This window comes from Varanus komodoensis, unplaced genomic scaffold, assembly GCF_004798865.1.
Source record: "Varanus komodoensis strain SLA01 unplaced genomic scaffold, ASM479886v1 scaffold20_1, whole genome shotgun sequence".
NCBI classification, from domain to species: Eukaryota; Metazoa; Chordata; class Lepidosauria; order Squamata; family Varanidae; genus Varanus; species Varanus komodoensis.
The window spans coordinates 10,005,860-10,020,217 of NW_025335587.1; the positions used below are offsets into that span (position 1 = coordinate 10,005,860).

General features: G+C 45.1%; 1 protein-coding gene across 1 annotated transcript in view; it reads left to right on the plus strand.

Moving 5' to 3' along the window:
* The first annotated feature begins 527 nt into the window (after positions 1 to 527).
* The window catches only part of PGM1 (phosphoglucomutase 1), a 42,291-nt gene continuing 28,460 nt past the window's right edge, over positions 528 to 14,358 (plus strand). Inside the window, exon 1 of the mRNA XM_044430259.1 lies at positions 528 to 840. Within this exon, the coding sequence (XP_044286194.1) occupies positions 595 to 840 (246 nt within the window). The 5' untranslated portion in view covers positions 528 to 594. The remainder of the gene's footprint in view (positions 841 to 14,358) is intronic.

The following is a 14,358-nucleotide window of genomic DNA, read 5'->3' on the forward strand; positions in this document are numbered from 1 at the left end:
ATGCCAATTTTCCCCACCCAGTCTGCTGCCCTCCAGACGTTTTGGGCTGCAGATTCCAGACTTAAGAACCGAAGAGGAGTTATACTGAATCAGACCGGGGATCCATCTTAGTCCTGCAGTCTACTAACATAGTTGCCCACCAGCTGCCTCTAGCAGGCCATTGAGTAGGACACGAGTGCAATAGCCCACCTCGCGTTTCCTGGCAGCTCGAGTACACAGAAGTGCAGGAGCAGCAGCCATTTGATGGCGAGGTTCTCCATGCACTCCTGACCACTAGTCATGCCGTCTAGGGCTGATGATGGACACTGAATCCCAGAAATCTCTCAGCCTTCACGCGGCACTACGGGGAGAGGAGGTGTAGCGAGCACAGCCGCCCGTTTTCTTGGTTTGCACTTCCCCACTCTCCCGCAGAAGCGGCAAAGACGCCTCTTACTGCTAGGCCAGCCTTGTGGCTTTAAGAGGGAGGATCTGGTGACAGCCGTAAGCCCGTCCCAGACGCTACCAAGTAGAAGCGGCGGAAGAGGCGTCCTGCAGCCAGCCCAGCTTCTCCAGCACACCCGCTAGCCGCCGCCGGAGCCCCCTCGCCCAGCCACCATGGTGAAGATCGTGACCGTCAAAACCAAAGCCTACTTCGACCAAAAGCCCGGCACCAGCGGCCTTCGCAAGCGGGTCAAGGTTTTCCAGGACAACGCCCACTATGCCGAGAATTTCATCCAGAGTATTATCTCCACCATCGACCCGGCGCAGAGGCAGGAGGCCACCTTGGTGGTTGGGGGAGATGGCCGCTTCTACATGAGGGAGGCTATCCAGCTGATCCTCCGCATCGCCGCCGCCAACGGGGTGAGTAGGCCGGCGTGACTGCGCGCGCGGGGAAGCTCCGTTTGTCTCTTCCCCTTTCGCACACTCCCAGCTGCTGTATGCGTGTTTGCAAACACGTTGTAGGAACTGCTCTGCGCCGTGCATTAACTCGTGGTGTGCCGCGTGCCCGTTGGACTGCATGAGCCTTCTGGCTCTCTTGCTTAGACAGGATCGAGCAGCACGAGCGTTTGAGGCGGTTGCAGGGAGCAGTTCTTTGCTTGAGGAAAGGGGGGCTCGGGGGGACAGCTTGCTTCCGAGAAAAAGCAGGGCCTAAGATTAGGAATCAAAGGCATGATTCATCCTTCTTGTCTGTATTTGAGCCTGCTCGTAGTCTGCGAACACCCCCAGGCTGGGAAGGACAAGGTTACTTCTCTGTTTTATGTGTGTTTCTGTTTTCCCTCTCATACATTTGTCCTCTTGCGCATACGATTGAATGGCGTCGAACTCAATAAACATACATACTCATTGGAGTTTGTATGTTTTGTATGTATGTAGAGAAGGATCTTGGAGTTTTAAGATCCTTCTCTAACTTGGGAGGAGAAATAAAACATATTGATTCCATAACCGGATTGTTTTTTTTTAAAAAACGAACCACCTCAAGTGCAAACCCTTATCTTGCATCTGTAGATCTGAGGAAGAAGCTACGTCGCCAAGAATAGGTATTTGGTTCTCTCCAACTTTGCCTTGCCTTCTCGAAGTTTACCATTCTTGGCACCTTTTAGGAAAATGCTTACTCAGTAGAGAATGCAAACACAGGTAACATTAGGGTGAGATGGGATTGAGGTACCACTTAGGTAGCTTGATTATTTTTACACACAGATTCATTGCCATTGGAAGGTGATGGTTCTCCTCTTGCTTACTGCAAAAGGCTCTGCAATCTCTGACATTTAAGTTAACCTTTCAGGCTATGGTTATAGCCTGAGATATGGTTTCTCTTGCTTTGCTGGAGGGATGTATGCACCTCCTACTGAGCTGGCCCAAAGGTTACTCTTATTTTCAGATTAAACAGGGCTTTTGAAAGTTTGAAACGTAGGCTATATCTCTTTCTCTCTCTTAGGAAGAACACCTTTTTACTGATATTTGCACATGCTTACACAAATAGAACTTTTTGCACAGATTTCGATTGTGGGAAATCTTGCAATTGTTTTGCCAATAAAAGCAGAGCAAACCTGATTTTTGCCTTCCCACCCTTGGTGCCAATTTCAGTGCTAGGCCTGTTTCCAGAATTGTAACAAATGGAGCTTCTCTGACAAGAATCACTGAACTCTTGTCAGCTAGGAACTAAAATAATGATTAACAGTAAATCAAATAAGTTGTCATGCAAGGGCATGATGATATTTTGCTGCTCTTTTAAGCAAAGTGTACAGAGTTTCTAAAACTTAAAAGTAAATTTGTGACTTTTCAGGGGAGGGGGATAAGGCTTGAGAGATATTATTATTATTATTATTATTATTATTATTATTATAACATTTCTATGCCGCCCCTTGCCGAAACCTCGGGGCGGCTTACAACATGATAAAATACATTGAAATACAATAGTACATAATAAATTACCATTAAATATAACAATACAAAAAATACATTGATTTACAAATACAAAATTAAAATTATCAGTATAAAATAAAAATATAGGAGGAGAAAGAGAAGGAAGAAGAAGTTGCCCAGGCCAGATCATATGTTTTAACAATTGAAATGATGTTTAAATAAAAAGGTCTTTACCTGGCGCCGAAAAACCAGTAACGACGGTGCCAGGCGGACCTCTTTGGGGAGTGAATTCCATAGGTTGGGCGCCACCGCAGAGAAAGCCCTCCTCCGGGTACTTACTCTCCTAATTTCTTTCATGGAGGGTTCTCGGAGAAGGGACTCTCCCGCAGATCTCAAAGGGCGGTCGGGCATATACGGACGTAAGCGCTCGTGCAGGTAGCCAGGACCCAAGCCGTTTAGGGCTTTGTAGGTCATAATCAACACCTTGAATTGGGCCCGGGCTTCAATGGGAAGCCAGTGAAGCTGATGGAGGACTGGAGTCATGTGAGCATAACGCCCCGTCCCCGTCAGCAACCTGGCAGCTCTATTTTGCACCAATTGAAGTGTTCGGACTGTCTTCAGGGGAAGCCCCACGTAAAGCGCGTTACAGAAGTCTAGGCGGGAAGTCACCAGCGCGTGTGTCACCGTCGCCAGGCAGTCGTATTCCAGGTAGGGGCGCAGCTGATTAATCAGCCGAAGCTGAAGGAAGGCGCTCCTCGCCACCGCTGTCACCTGAGCTTCCAAAGAAAGCTCCGGGTCGAGGAGTACACCTAAGCTGCGGACCTTATCCCTAAGAGGGAGTGTTGCACCATTCAGGACCAGGTCATATCCACCCTCTCCGAAACCCGATCCGCCAACCAACAGGACCTCCGTCTTGTCTGGGTTGAGTTTCAGTTTATTGGCCCTCATCCATTCCCTTACCTCGGCCAAGCACCGGTTCAGCACAGCCACTGCCTCACCTGGATTAGTGGAGAATGAGAGGTAAAGCTGGGTATCATCAGCGTATTGATGATTCCGCAGCCCACACCTCCTGATGACCTCTCCCAGCGGTTTCATATAGATGTTAAATAGCAGAGGGGATAGAATGGAGCCCTGTGGTACCCCATGGCATAGCTGCCATGACGTAGAGACATGGTCCCCCAGCACTACCTTCTGGAATCGACCGTCGAGATAGGAGCGGAACCACTGCAAAGCAGTGCCTCCAACCCCCAATCCCGCAAGTCTATCCAGAAGGATACCATGGTCGATGGTATCGAAAGCCGCCGAGAGGTCCAGAAGAACCAACAGGGATGTACTCCCCCTGTCCTTCTCCCTGCACAGGTCGTCGTACAGGGCGACCAAGGCAGATTCAGTACTGTACCCGGGTCTGAAGCCGGACTGAAAAGGATCCAGATAATCAGTTTCCTCCAAGAGTGCTTGGAGTTGTCCCGCCACCACTCGCTCCAGCACCTTGCCCAGAAACGGGATGTTGGCCACAGGTCTATAGTTAGTGGCCATCTCTGGATCCAGTGACGCTTTCTTCAGGACCGGTCGTATTACCGCCTCCTTTAAAGGGGCAGGCACTCGACCCTCCCTCAGAGAAGCGTTAACCACTTCCAAAATCCAGGTCCCAATCCCGTGCTTGGAGTTATTTATTAACCAAGACGGGCAAGGATCCAATAGGCACGTGGTGGGACGTACTCTTCCAAGCACCTTGTCCACATCATTGGGCCGCAATAATTGAAATTCCTCCAGTAATTTTGGACCAGACGGTGGCATTGGCGACTCCTCAGAGACCTCTGATTCATTAGTGGAGTCCAGCTCGTGACGAATCTGAGCGATTTTCTCCCTGAAATGCCTGGCAAAGTCGTCACAGCGGGCCTTTGAGGGTGGCATCGGATCTTCCTTAGGACCCAGGCGAACCAGGCCTTGCACCACTCGAAAAAGCTCCGCTGGACGGCATTGTGAGGAGGCAATGGAAGCAGAAAAAAACTTCTTTTTCGCCGCCTTCACCGCCACAGCATAGGCCCGATAGTGGGCTCTCAAGTGTGTTCGGTCAGATTCATCCCGTGATTTCCTCCACCTACGCTCTAGCCGTCTCCCAACTCGCTTCATCGCCCGTAATTCAGGTGTATACCAAGGGGAAGAGCGGACTCTGCCCGGTGGGAGAGGACGCTTAGGAGCGATTGTGTCCACAGCCCTGGTCATCTCTCCGTTCCACAGTTCGACCAGAGCCTCGACAGGAGCACCAGTCTTGTCAGCCGGAAATTCCCCCAGGGCCCCCAGGAATCCATCCGGATCCATCCGGCTCCGGGGGCGGGCCCATACAACCGGGTCCGCACTCTTATAGAGGGAGAGGCCGCTCTCGAGCACAAACCTCACCAGGAGGTGATCTGACCATGACAGGGGAGTCAAACATAAGTTCTTCACCCTCAGGTCATCCTCTACCTGCCCCGTCGTGAATACCAGGTCCAGAGTGTGTCCACGTTCATGGGTAGGGCCAGTGACGTGTTGAGACAGGCCCATGGCCGTCAAAGAGGCCATGAAGTCCTGAGCCGCCCCGGTCAGTCCAGACTCGGCATGGAGATTGAAATCCCCCAGGACCAACATCCTGGGGGTCCTCAACACCAGGTCCGAGACGGTCTCTGTCAGCTCAGATAGGGAGACTGCTGGGCAGAAAGGTGCACGGTACACCAATAGAATCCCCAATCTGTCTCGTTCGCCCAACACCAAGTAGAGGCACTCCAGCCCTGGTCTCAAAGGGACCGGAAGACCCGTGAGAGAGATGGAGGCTCTGTAAACCAACGCGACTCCCCCTCCCCTCCCTTCTGGGCGTGAACAGTGTTGAACCAGATACCCGGGCGGGCACAACTGGGAGAGGGCAACATCCCCTCCCTCTCCCGCCCAGGTCTCCGTTATGCAAGCCAGGTCGGCCCCCTCATCCACAATCAAGTCATGGATGAGGGAAGATTTATTATTGATCGACCTGGCATTGAGCAGCAGCACCGTCAGACCCGAGGGGTGGTTGACAAGGCTACCTGGCGCCCTCTGGTTGGGGGCAGGATCAGAAGGAGGGACAGGTGTCAGCCATCTGTCCATCCTTCTTCTACGTGGACACGTTAAGCCCCTATTGTTGTAACGACCATTGCCCGTGACCACGCCAATAGCAGCCCCCGTGGGTTCCCCAGGATATATAAACGTCGACATGGCCAGGAATGACTCAAAGCACTAATTAAAGCAGGGTAAGATTATAAAGTAGGTCGGAGGAGGAGAAAAAGAACGATAAAAAGAAAAAAAAAAGAAAAAAGGGGATCCTTCCTCTTCCCTGAGAATCAGCAGTAGGCAAGCCTATTTCAACAAGAGTCCATGGTCAGCCCAGCCCCCCTCTCGTCCCCCCGAACAGCACCCCAAACGGCGGCGACCCCTTTGGTCGCCGCCCTTCGGCCGCCGGCCCGAGTCCGCCGGCCCCGGCCGTTGCCGCGGCTTTGACTCCGCAGGGCGCCTCCGAGACCCGCCCCGTCGCACACCGCGCGCGCCCGATCACCTGGGCTGGCGGGCGGCGCTCTCCGGCGCCGCGTGCGGCCGCGCTGGCCGGTGGAGCTGGCTGCCGTCGAGGTCGCAGCCGCGTGCGTCTGCCTGCATTCGCTTGCCCGGGAGCGGCGTGATGCTGGGGATATTGATATATGGACACAGTACTATCTGCTGAGACCTCCCCTGCTCAGCCTGTGATCTTAGACCTTAAGATACTGCCCTATTATGGTCTTCAGGTTTTAGCAGCCCTTTGTTTTTTTCCCCCAGGCCCAGTGTAACAATCCTGTAAGGCACATAATTTTATTCCCTCCCCCCCCCATATTGCATGTGAGAAGTGTAGATAAGAGAGGTTTGCTTAAAGCCACCTAGCTAGATTCAAACTGGAGACTTCCTCATTTGTAGCTCAATCTCTTAGGTTGCAATCATCTGAAGAAAACAGGTCTACATATACGAGGGAGAGTCTAAACAATAATCATGTGATAGAGATCGTGCTGGGCAGGGGTGGCCGCAATACTGCTCATGCAGGGAAGATGGGTGCGATCGTGATCATGCTCGGGGGTGGGGGGAGAGATGGGCCCATCGTACTCATGCAGGGAAGATGGACACGATCGCACGGCAACATGGCCGTGATCGTGGTCATCATCCAATGTGGAGTTCACGAACTGAGGAATTTTTTTTTTTTTTGAAATTTCTGTTTGTGACCCAATTCGGTTGTGAACGGAGGCGTTCGTGAGCTGAGGTACCACTGTATATATACCTAAGAGTAAGGCCCATTTAACTCCTTGGGGATACATGTACAGGATGTTTCTGTTTATCGACATAGTTTTCTCTTTTTAAAGTTCAACATTATTTATAAATATCAGGATCTGGGCTGCTTTGGTAGCCAGAACAACTACTGCCATATTTGTAGGATCAGCCCCAGGCCCTACTGGAGTTCTCAGCCTACTGATGAGCACCGACTAGGAGTTCTGGTAGAAGAGCTATATAAGAGCAAGCTCTTCCCTCCAGAACTGGCCTTAGCAACACAGGTTCTCCCATTGCACCTGCTTCTTGCCTGACCTTTACTGTGTGTCATGCATCTTGCTCTGCATATATTCTGCCCAGTTATCTTGCCTCATCCTTGCCTCATTTGGTTCCTGTCTTGCCATGTATAGTGCCTAGTTGTGCTTCCTCAAGTGATGCAGAGTTGCGTGCCAGCTGTGGTTCAGCTCTTGCATCTTGCCTGATCTGGGATGCATATCCTGCTTCAAGGTACTTGCACCTGTGCTTTCCTTCCGGTTCTTGACTACATCCTTGTTCTATCCTGATACATACTTCTGGCTCTTGACACTGGCCTGCTCTTTGACTATGGCCTGGACTTTGCATTAAACCTTGCTTTGGGCCTTGGACTCTGTCCTGTCTCATGTACTGTTGTCCTGGTCCCAGTGCTTCTGTCTTGTTTCCTGCTGTTCATGTTCTGGCCCATGACAATATCATTATCTCTTTAACTATTGATTTGTTCAAAGAAATCATGAAATGCTTGGTTTCAGAATAACGTACTGCCAGCCTGTAGTATATGGGCAACACTACACAGTACATTTTAAAGTCTTTCTCTAGGAAGTTTTAAGTATAAAATTTGAAAGCTTGGAATTATTGCTAAGCTCAGCTGTATGGTCTACATAATTGTCCTGTTGATAGAGTAATTTGTGACAAACCTTGGCTGTATTCTACTTTGTTTAATCATTTATTTACCGTCTTTCATATATACAACTTCACAGGAAGTAAAATGGCCCTGTTTTATGGAATATGTATATACTAATGAAATGTAACATACATTTAACAGATATGTTTGCTATTGTGCGACTATGAATAGCCACCATGCAAGATCTACACCTGAAGAACCCAAATTATCACTAACTAAAGAGCCAGCATGGAGTAGTGTTAAATGTGTGGGACTGAGACTCAGGTGTCTCAGTCACTGGGTGACTTTGGAGTTCACTGGGTGACTTTGGGTCAGCTCTCAGTCTCTTACATGGTGAGGATAAGATTGAGAGGAGGGGACTGACTGACTGACTGAAAGCATGGGCTGTTTCAGCAACTCATAAAGTAAGTTCTTCCAGATTATCCTGGCCTCAACAGACTAATCACAAAGAGCTTGATAAATAGAAGTGTGTTGTCAGAGTTGGAAATATGCTCCCTGGCTCAACAGAACAAGGTTAGGGTGCTGAGATGGCAGCTGCAACTTGTAAAATTTAAGGGGAAAATAAGCTGATTGCACAAGCACTATAATATGAAAAGGGCCCACAGTCACACAGCCTTGTTGGATAATCCAGCTGCAGTCAAAACTGCTTCACAGTTAGGCCTGTTCCAGTTGACCATGGTCTACAGTTTAAGAACCCTTTTCACAGTTAATAAAAGTTCATTCACTTAAGCAGTAACAAAGTAAAAATTAAATGCCTATCATTTGTATATGGCTATTTCATCAGCCATTGTTCTTACCGGAAAATGGCTTTTCTTTTAACCATAGAGGTCTACCAGCATACAGTTTGTAGAATCAAGGGGTTTTTTTTTCACCAATGGAAAGGAAGACAAAATCTTTTAGAAAAATATGTACAATCCTAACTAAGTTTTCTTTTTCAGAACAGGGATAAACATCTATACTGATTGTTTCCTGTCTTCAAGGACTGCAAAAATGGGCAGTCCTTAAGCCTGGCTTCAGCTAAATAGAAAAACTGGTTGTCTAGATCTTGGAAGTGTATGGAAAGAATCTTAATGGAACATAGCATCTTTCCAGCAGACTGAGCTGCACTGCTTGCATCTCAGCAATGCTAAAAAGTGAAAGATGATTAACAAATTGGGTCACTAAAAATCCTAGTCTTCTGTTTCTTTAATTTTGTACTGGAACTGTGCCTTTAATATTTCAGCTGCAATCTAAATGTTGCAACATGGGAATAAGCTGCAGAGCAGGAGTTAGTTCTGAGAAAATATGCATAAGATCACGCTGTACATTTCTGAATTTGAGGTAAAGCTATCTCTGGATTTAGGAAAAAGATTCTTCTTTAACATATCCAAAAATATTTGTGTTCTGCTTGAAGAGGGCCTCCAGCCCCCAACTCTGCTCCCCAAATTGCAAATTAGTTGATTGGTGCTCTATCCTACAAACTAAGAAATATGTTTTATTAGTTCAGTACATGCAGGCAGCTTGTAATTAATCACAAGGGACTGTTTGCCTATTTTAGTGTGTTGAACATTACTTAGGTGTACTTTGGATGACATACAGATTTGGTCCACAGAAATTCATCTCTCTGCAGGTTTTTCTGTCTCTTTGATTACTGGTCTAGAGTGTTTGTACCTTGTGTTCAATCAGTGGGACAGATTGAGGATTCTGTTGGTGTAATATTCACGCACTACTCAACAGATTCCCTATTTGAACTATTAGAGATGGTCTTTGATGTGCTGTTAAGATTTCCCAGACTCTTGGTTCGGATGGGTGTCAGTATTCATTATGAGGCATCGTGTCTGAAGCAGCTCAGGACTTTGTGATCTCCATAGGAACCATGGTATTGATGCAGCTTATCAGCCCAGTATATGTAGCAGGGCATACTCCTGAGCAGGTTTTCTTAAGTGGAGAGGGACATGGACATGATGATCTCACAGTCTGCTCCACTTTAGATTTAGGGCAACTTCACCTTCTTTACAAGTGTAAGGAGTTTATTAAGATGCTCTGTTCCTGTAGATTAATGGAGTCAGATGATTTCCAGAAGATCCTGGGGAGTTTTCTTGCTGTTGTGGCTGGCACACCTGTTAACATCTTGGTTGGTATGTGGAATGCTAAAATGACTGAGGAAGTTGACCAGATTGCTCTTGAGTACCCTCTCCAGAGTAGAGCTCATACTGTCCCCAGGATACACCAGAACTGAGACCAATGAAACTATATAGAAGACAGCCCTAGCACAAAAAAGTGAAAAACAGCTTAGTAGTGGCAGCATAGTTTTCATTGTCAGGCAGTTGGTGGCATATGGCGAGGTCCTAATCAGGTTCTGGATTTAAATTGTTTTAGATATGTGTATCTGGGTCTGTTTCCGTGTTTATGTGATTTTTATAAGGCATTTTAAGGTTTTGATCTTTGTAACCTTCCTAGACAGCTTTGACTGTTGGGCAATATAGAAATATAATAAGTGAAATAATAAATGAGCTAGTAAATTTCACTGGGTTCAGTGGGATTACTCATAGCCAGTCTGTGCTACCTCTAGATGGCCAGAGCAAGATAAAATTAAGGCTTTTAATCCTTTTTGTTCTCACTATTAAAATGCTAAGTTCACAGGGACATGCTGCATGCTATGTGATTCTCTGTATTCATTCTCCCTCAACATTCTGCTGCATTTCCCCAGTACTATTTTCAGTGTTAAACTTAACTTAAACATTTAAGACCTAGACTGTGCAATCATCACTTCATCTCTTAGTAACTTTCCTGAATTACACAACTAATGCCTCTGGTTATCTTATCTGGTGTCCTTTGCTTTCTTGGATGTATTTTACAGCGGTGATCTGCCATCCACATTCCAACATATTGTGGGCATTTGCACATACAAATGCCTATAATATTTGCCATTCTTCAGCTTTTGTTTCTTCTGATATATTCTTTTGATTCAAGAGCAATGGCCCACAGGAGCTGTTACTTGAATTTGCATGACATCACTAGAGTTTGAAATAAGCCACTGCTCCCTGAGTTTGGATATAGTGAGGAGCTTTCCTTAGTTTTAAACTGGCAGAAAGTACTTTCAGTGTTTGTTTCAATGTGAAAAAGTTGTGAGCTTGGAGCTTGCCACAGTTGGCTCCTGTGGTGGGAAATAAAATCATCTGAGACCCATATCCAGGTATCTAGCTAAACTGGGTGGGGTATGAAGGTAATTTCAGTGCTTGCACCCTGTGTGTACCCAAAGATGCTTGCTTGGTACCTGCTGGAAATCTTTTTCCAGCAGATTCACATCCCATTTAATCCACATAAGAACTTGGCAGGGTAGGTTGGGCAAAGAAAATTACTTGCCCAAGGCCACTTAATTATTTTTATTACTGATCTGCCCAACTTGTTCTGAGCCCGCATTGGCTTTCTAAATTTTCCTGTTGCTTGTCACGGAAAATCCATCCTTGTCCTGTTGATTAGGGTTACTGATCAGAAGACAATGAGAAAGTAACATTAAACTCACCTGTATGACTTTCAGGGCCCCAAGGGGTAAAATGCTGGTACCAATATTCAGAACTACACACAGTTAAGGTATTTATATCATATATCCTATTTGTGGACTTAAGACATTAGAACTGATCTTGGTTTTTATTAATTATTTAATTTCATTTCTACACTGTCCCATAACCCAAAGTTTGTCTGGGTGGCTTAGATTGCTAGAACATAAATACATACATAAATTACACTGAACAGTTATTAATCAGATAGCAAAAAAATAAGAGAGCACCTCAAATGAAATATACTCACACACACCAGTAAATATAACCAACAAATTAACCAAAATTAATTAAGATAAAAATCCATAACAAAATATAAAAGTATTAAATTAACCAAAAACTTGTTTAAATAAAAAAGCTTTTATTCACTGTATATTTCTTCTCCTTTCCCAGCAAACATAATCCCCTGAAACAAATGAGTTGGGCTGTTTGATCAGTTGTGGTAGAAGACTAGCACTGGTGGAGATTGAATTAATACACCAGCTTACTGGCTTCTGTTTGCTTTATAAATGATTATAAAGCACAGCTTTTTGAGAGACTACTCCTTCCTCTTATAATTGTTAGCTGGTGCCTTTACTCAACATATAGGAAAATCCTTATTGGTAGCAAAAAGTTATAAATTGGTGAATGGTTAACTGTTTTCTTCTGACACCAACCAGTCAAGTTAAATATCTGAGAACTAGTTTAGTATTTGTTGTGGAACTGTAGGCCATCCCTTCAACTGATTTCCTTCTTCTTCAACTTATGGTTATTTTCTTTAAAACAAGACATACTTATAATTCCTTTGAAATTTAAGTTCTTGCTATTTAATTGATTGGAATTCATCATTTTCAAACTGAAAAAGAAATACAAAAGTATTTTGTATACAGAAGGATTCCAAAAAGCTGATGGGAAGGACTAAGGAGATAAGAGCTTCTCTGTTCTGGGAGAAATGAATTGCAACAAGCACTGCTGATTTACTCCCTCAGAATAAGCAAACCTAGACTGAAGCAAACTGTTTACAATAAAGCAAGAGAATGAGAACTGAGATAATGATAATAGAAAACACGCCTAGATTGCTGGACGATACGCAATATGTAACCAAATAAAAAATGAATGATATTTCTCTCAGTCAGTGAAAGATCCATGCCTATGTATCCAGACTACAAGACATGTCATCACAGGTATTACTGAATCTCAGGTCTACACTATTTTGCTTGGGTTAGGCCCCCAAACAGTCCCTGTCTACATCAGCCATTATCAGAGACAGTAGAAGTAACATTACTTTGTAACAGAATTGAATAGGTTGAGTTCCTGGGAAGAAGAATTATTTTACTGAAACTCATCTGACTACAACATTTCTGTTTCCTGGCTCCAGTTAAGGGTTTCTGTTCTCATTCTTTTCAGTTATTCATGCCTCACTTTACTTTTTGAACTTTAACACTAAATATAATCGTTTACTGTAAATTTAGTGTCCCACTGCTAATAGCCATATGGGAAACTTTTTCTAAAGTTTTGGCTTTAGCTGAAGATAAGTTTTATTTGTAAATCCTGGTCTAAAGAAACCAGAAAGGCGATCTTTTTGCATGTAAGGAATCTTCCCGGTTTTCCTTTGGGATGTGCATTTGCGCTATTTGCCACAAGAGGGAAGCCTCTACCTATGAATTTAACATGTTGCAAAGTGCATTTATTTCAAGATTTTTAACAAAAATGGGATTTTTAAAAAGGATATTGTTACCTTCAGCTTATCATTTTCTATACTATGCATCTTCTCAAAGGTGAAGGTACAGATAATCCCATATGCAGAATGCTGTCCTGTAAATACCATTATTGGTTTCTATACATATCCCTTCTAAATCCACATCTCACCCATTTATACTTTAGCAAGTGTAAATTTGCACTAGGATAGACATAGATTTAAGTGTCAGGGGCTGGGGCATTGGTGGTAGAAGTTATGACAGAGGCACTGGGACTGGGGCAACAGAACCCACAGCAGGGCAGGGTTTAAACATTTGTTCAGAGCCTGGTAGTTGGGTGGGAAGAAGAGTCAGAATCAGGAAGCAGGCGTAAATCAGGAACCAGGAGTGTATATCAGAAGAAGGCTAGGGCATGATCATAAGCAAGCCAAACCAAGTAGACAAACAAAGCAAGGAGCAGGTACCTGATGCACTATAATTAGGTGGGATTCAGGAGCAGCAGCAGGTGTGGCAAGCAAGGCTAGGTAATGAGGCAGCAGGGCAAGGCAAGACAAAAACAAGGCAGGATAGCAAGGCGCATACAAGGACAGATATCAACCAGATCCAGCAAGGGTCAGGCCAGATGCAGGAGCTGAACATGCTACCACTGACAGGAAGATCTGTGTTGCTTAGATGATACTGCAAGGGCCAGATGACATGCAGAGAAGCAGGCTAATAAGAAGACCTGTATTACTGAGGCAGCCACTGGAGGTGAGAGCCTGCTATTACGTAGCTCTTCCTCCAGGTCTTCAAGCAGGGTCTGAGATGGATCCTGCAAATATTGAAGGAGCTGTTCTGGTTGTGGCCAGCAGATGGAGCCCTGGAGCTGGCCTGTTCCTGACATTAAGTCATACTGTGTATTACTCATACATTGGATTTACTGTTAAGCTAGCCTTCACCTAACCCGGGATTTATAATGCAATAGTTCAAGTAGTTATTTCATCTAAGCATTTCAGTTTTGGAGCAGCTCCTTTATCTTCCATGGTTTTGTTGCGTTGGTGCCTTCCACTGCAAAGTGACAAGAAACAATATGTCAGGTGGCCAAACTGAGGCTTGCAAGCAGCATGTGGCTCTTTGAATTTATTTTGCAGCTCATCACTTGCTGTCCACAGGCACCTGCTTGCAGCTCTCAAACACCTGACATTTACTGTATGTGGCTCTTCTGTTGAGCAAGTCTGACCACCCCTGCTATATGTCAATTGCCCAGATCTGTGAGCATCATCTTTGAACAGCTCCAATAGGCAAAAGTAACTTCTTAAAAAGCTTTACAGATGTTTAAGGTATATCAGCAAACTACTGAAGGAATTTCAGTTTTAAGTTCAAAATTTTGTCTTAATTCCTTGCGCAAAATTCTTTGAATGCAGTGTTAATGCAAAGCCATTAAGAGTTAGTTTTGCATATCCCAGACCTGTTAAAGATTATTCTGATAAACCTCAAACTCTTTAATTGCTTCAAATAAATTATCAAGTGTAGAGACTTTTTAGAATTGTCATCATATGAATTATAATACATTTTATGAACATTTATTTTT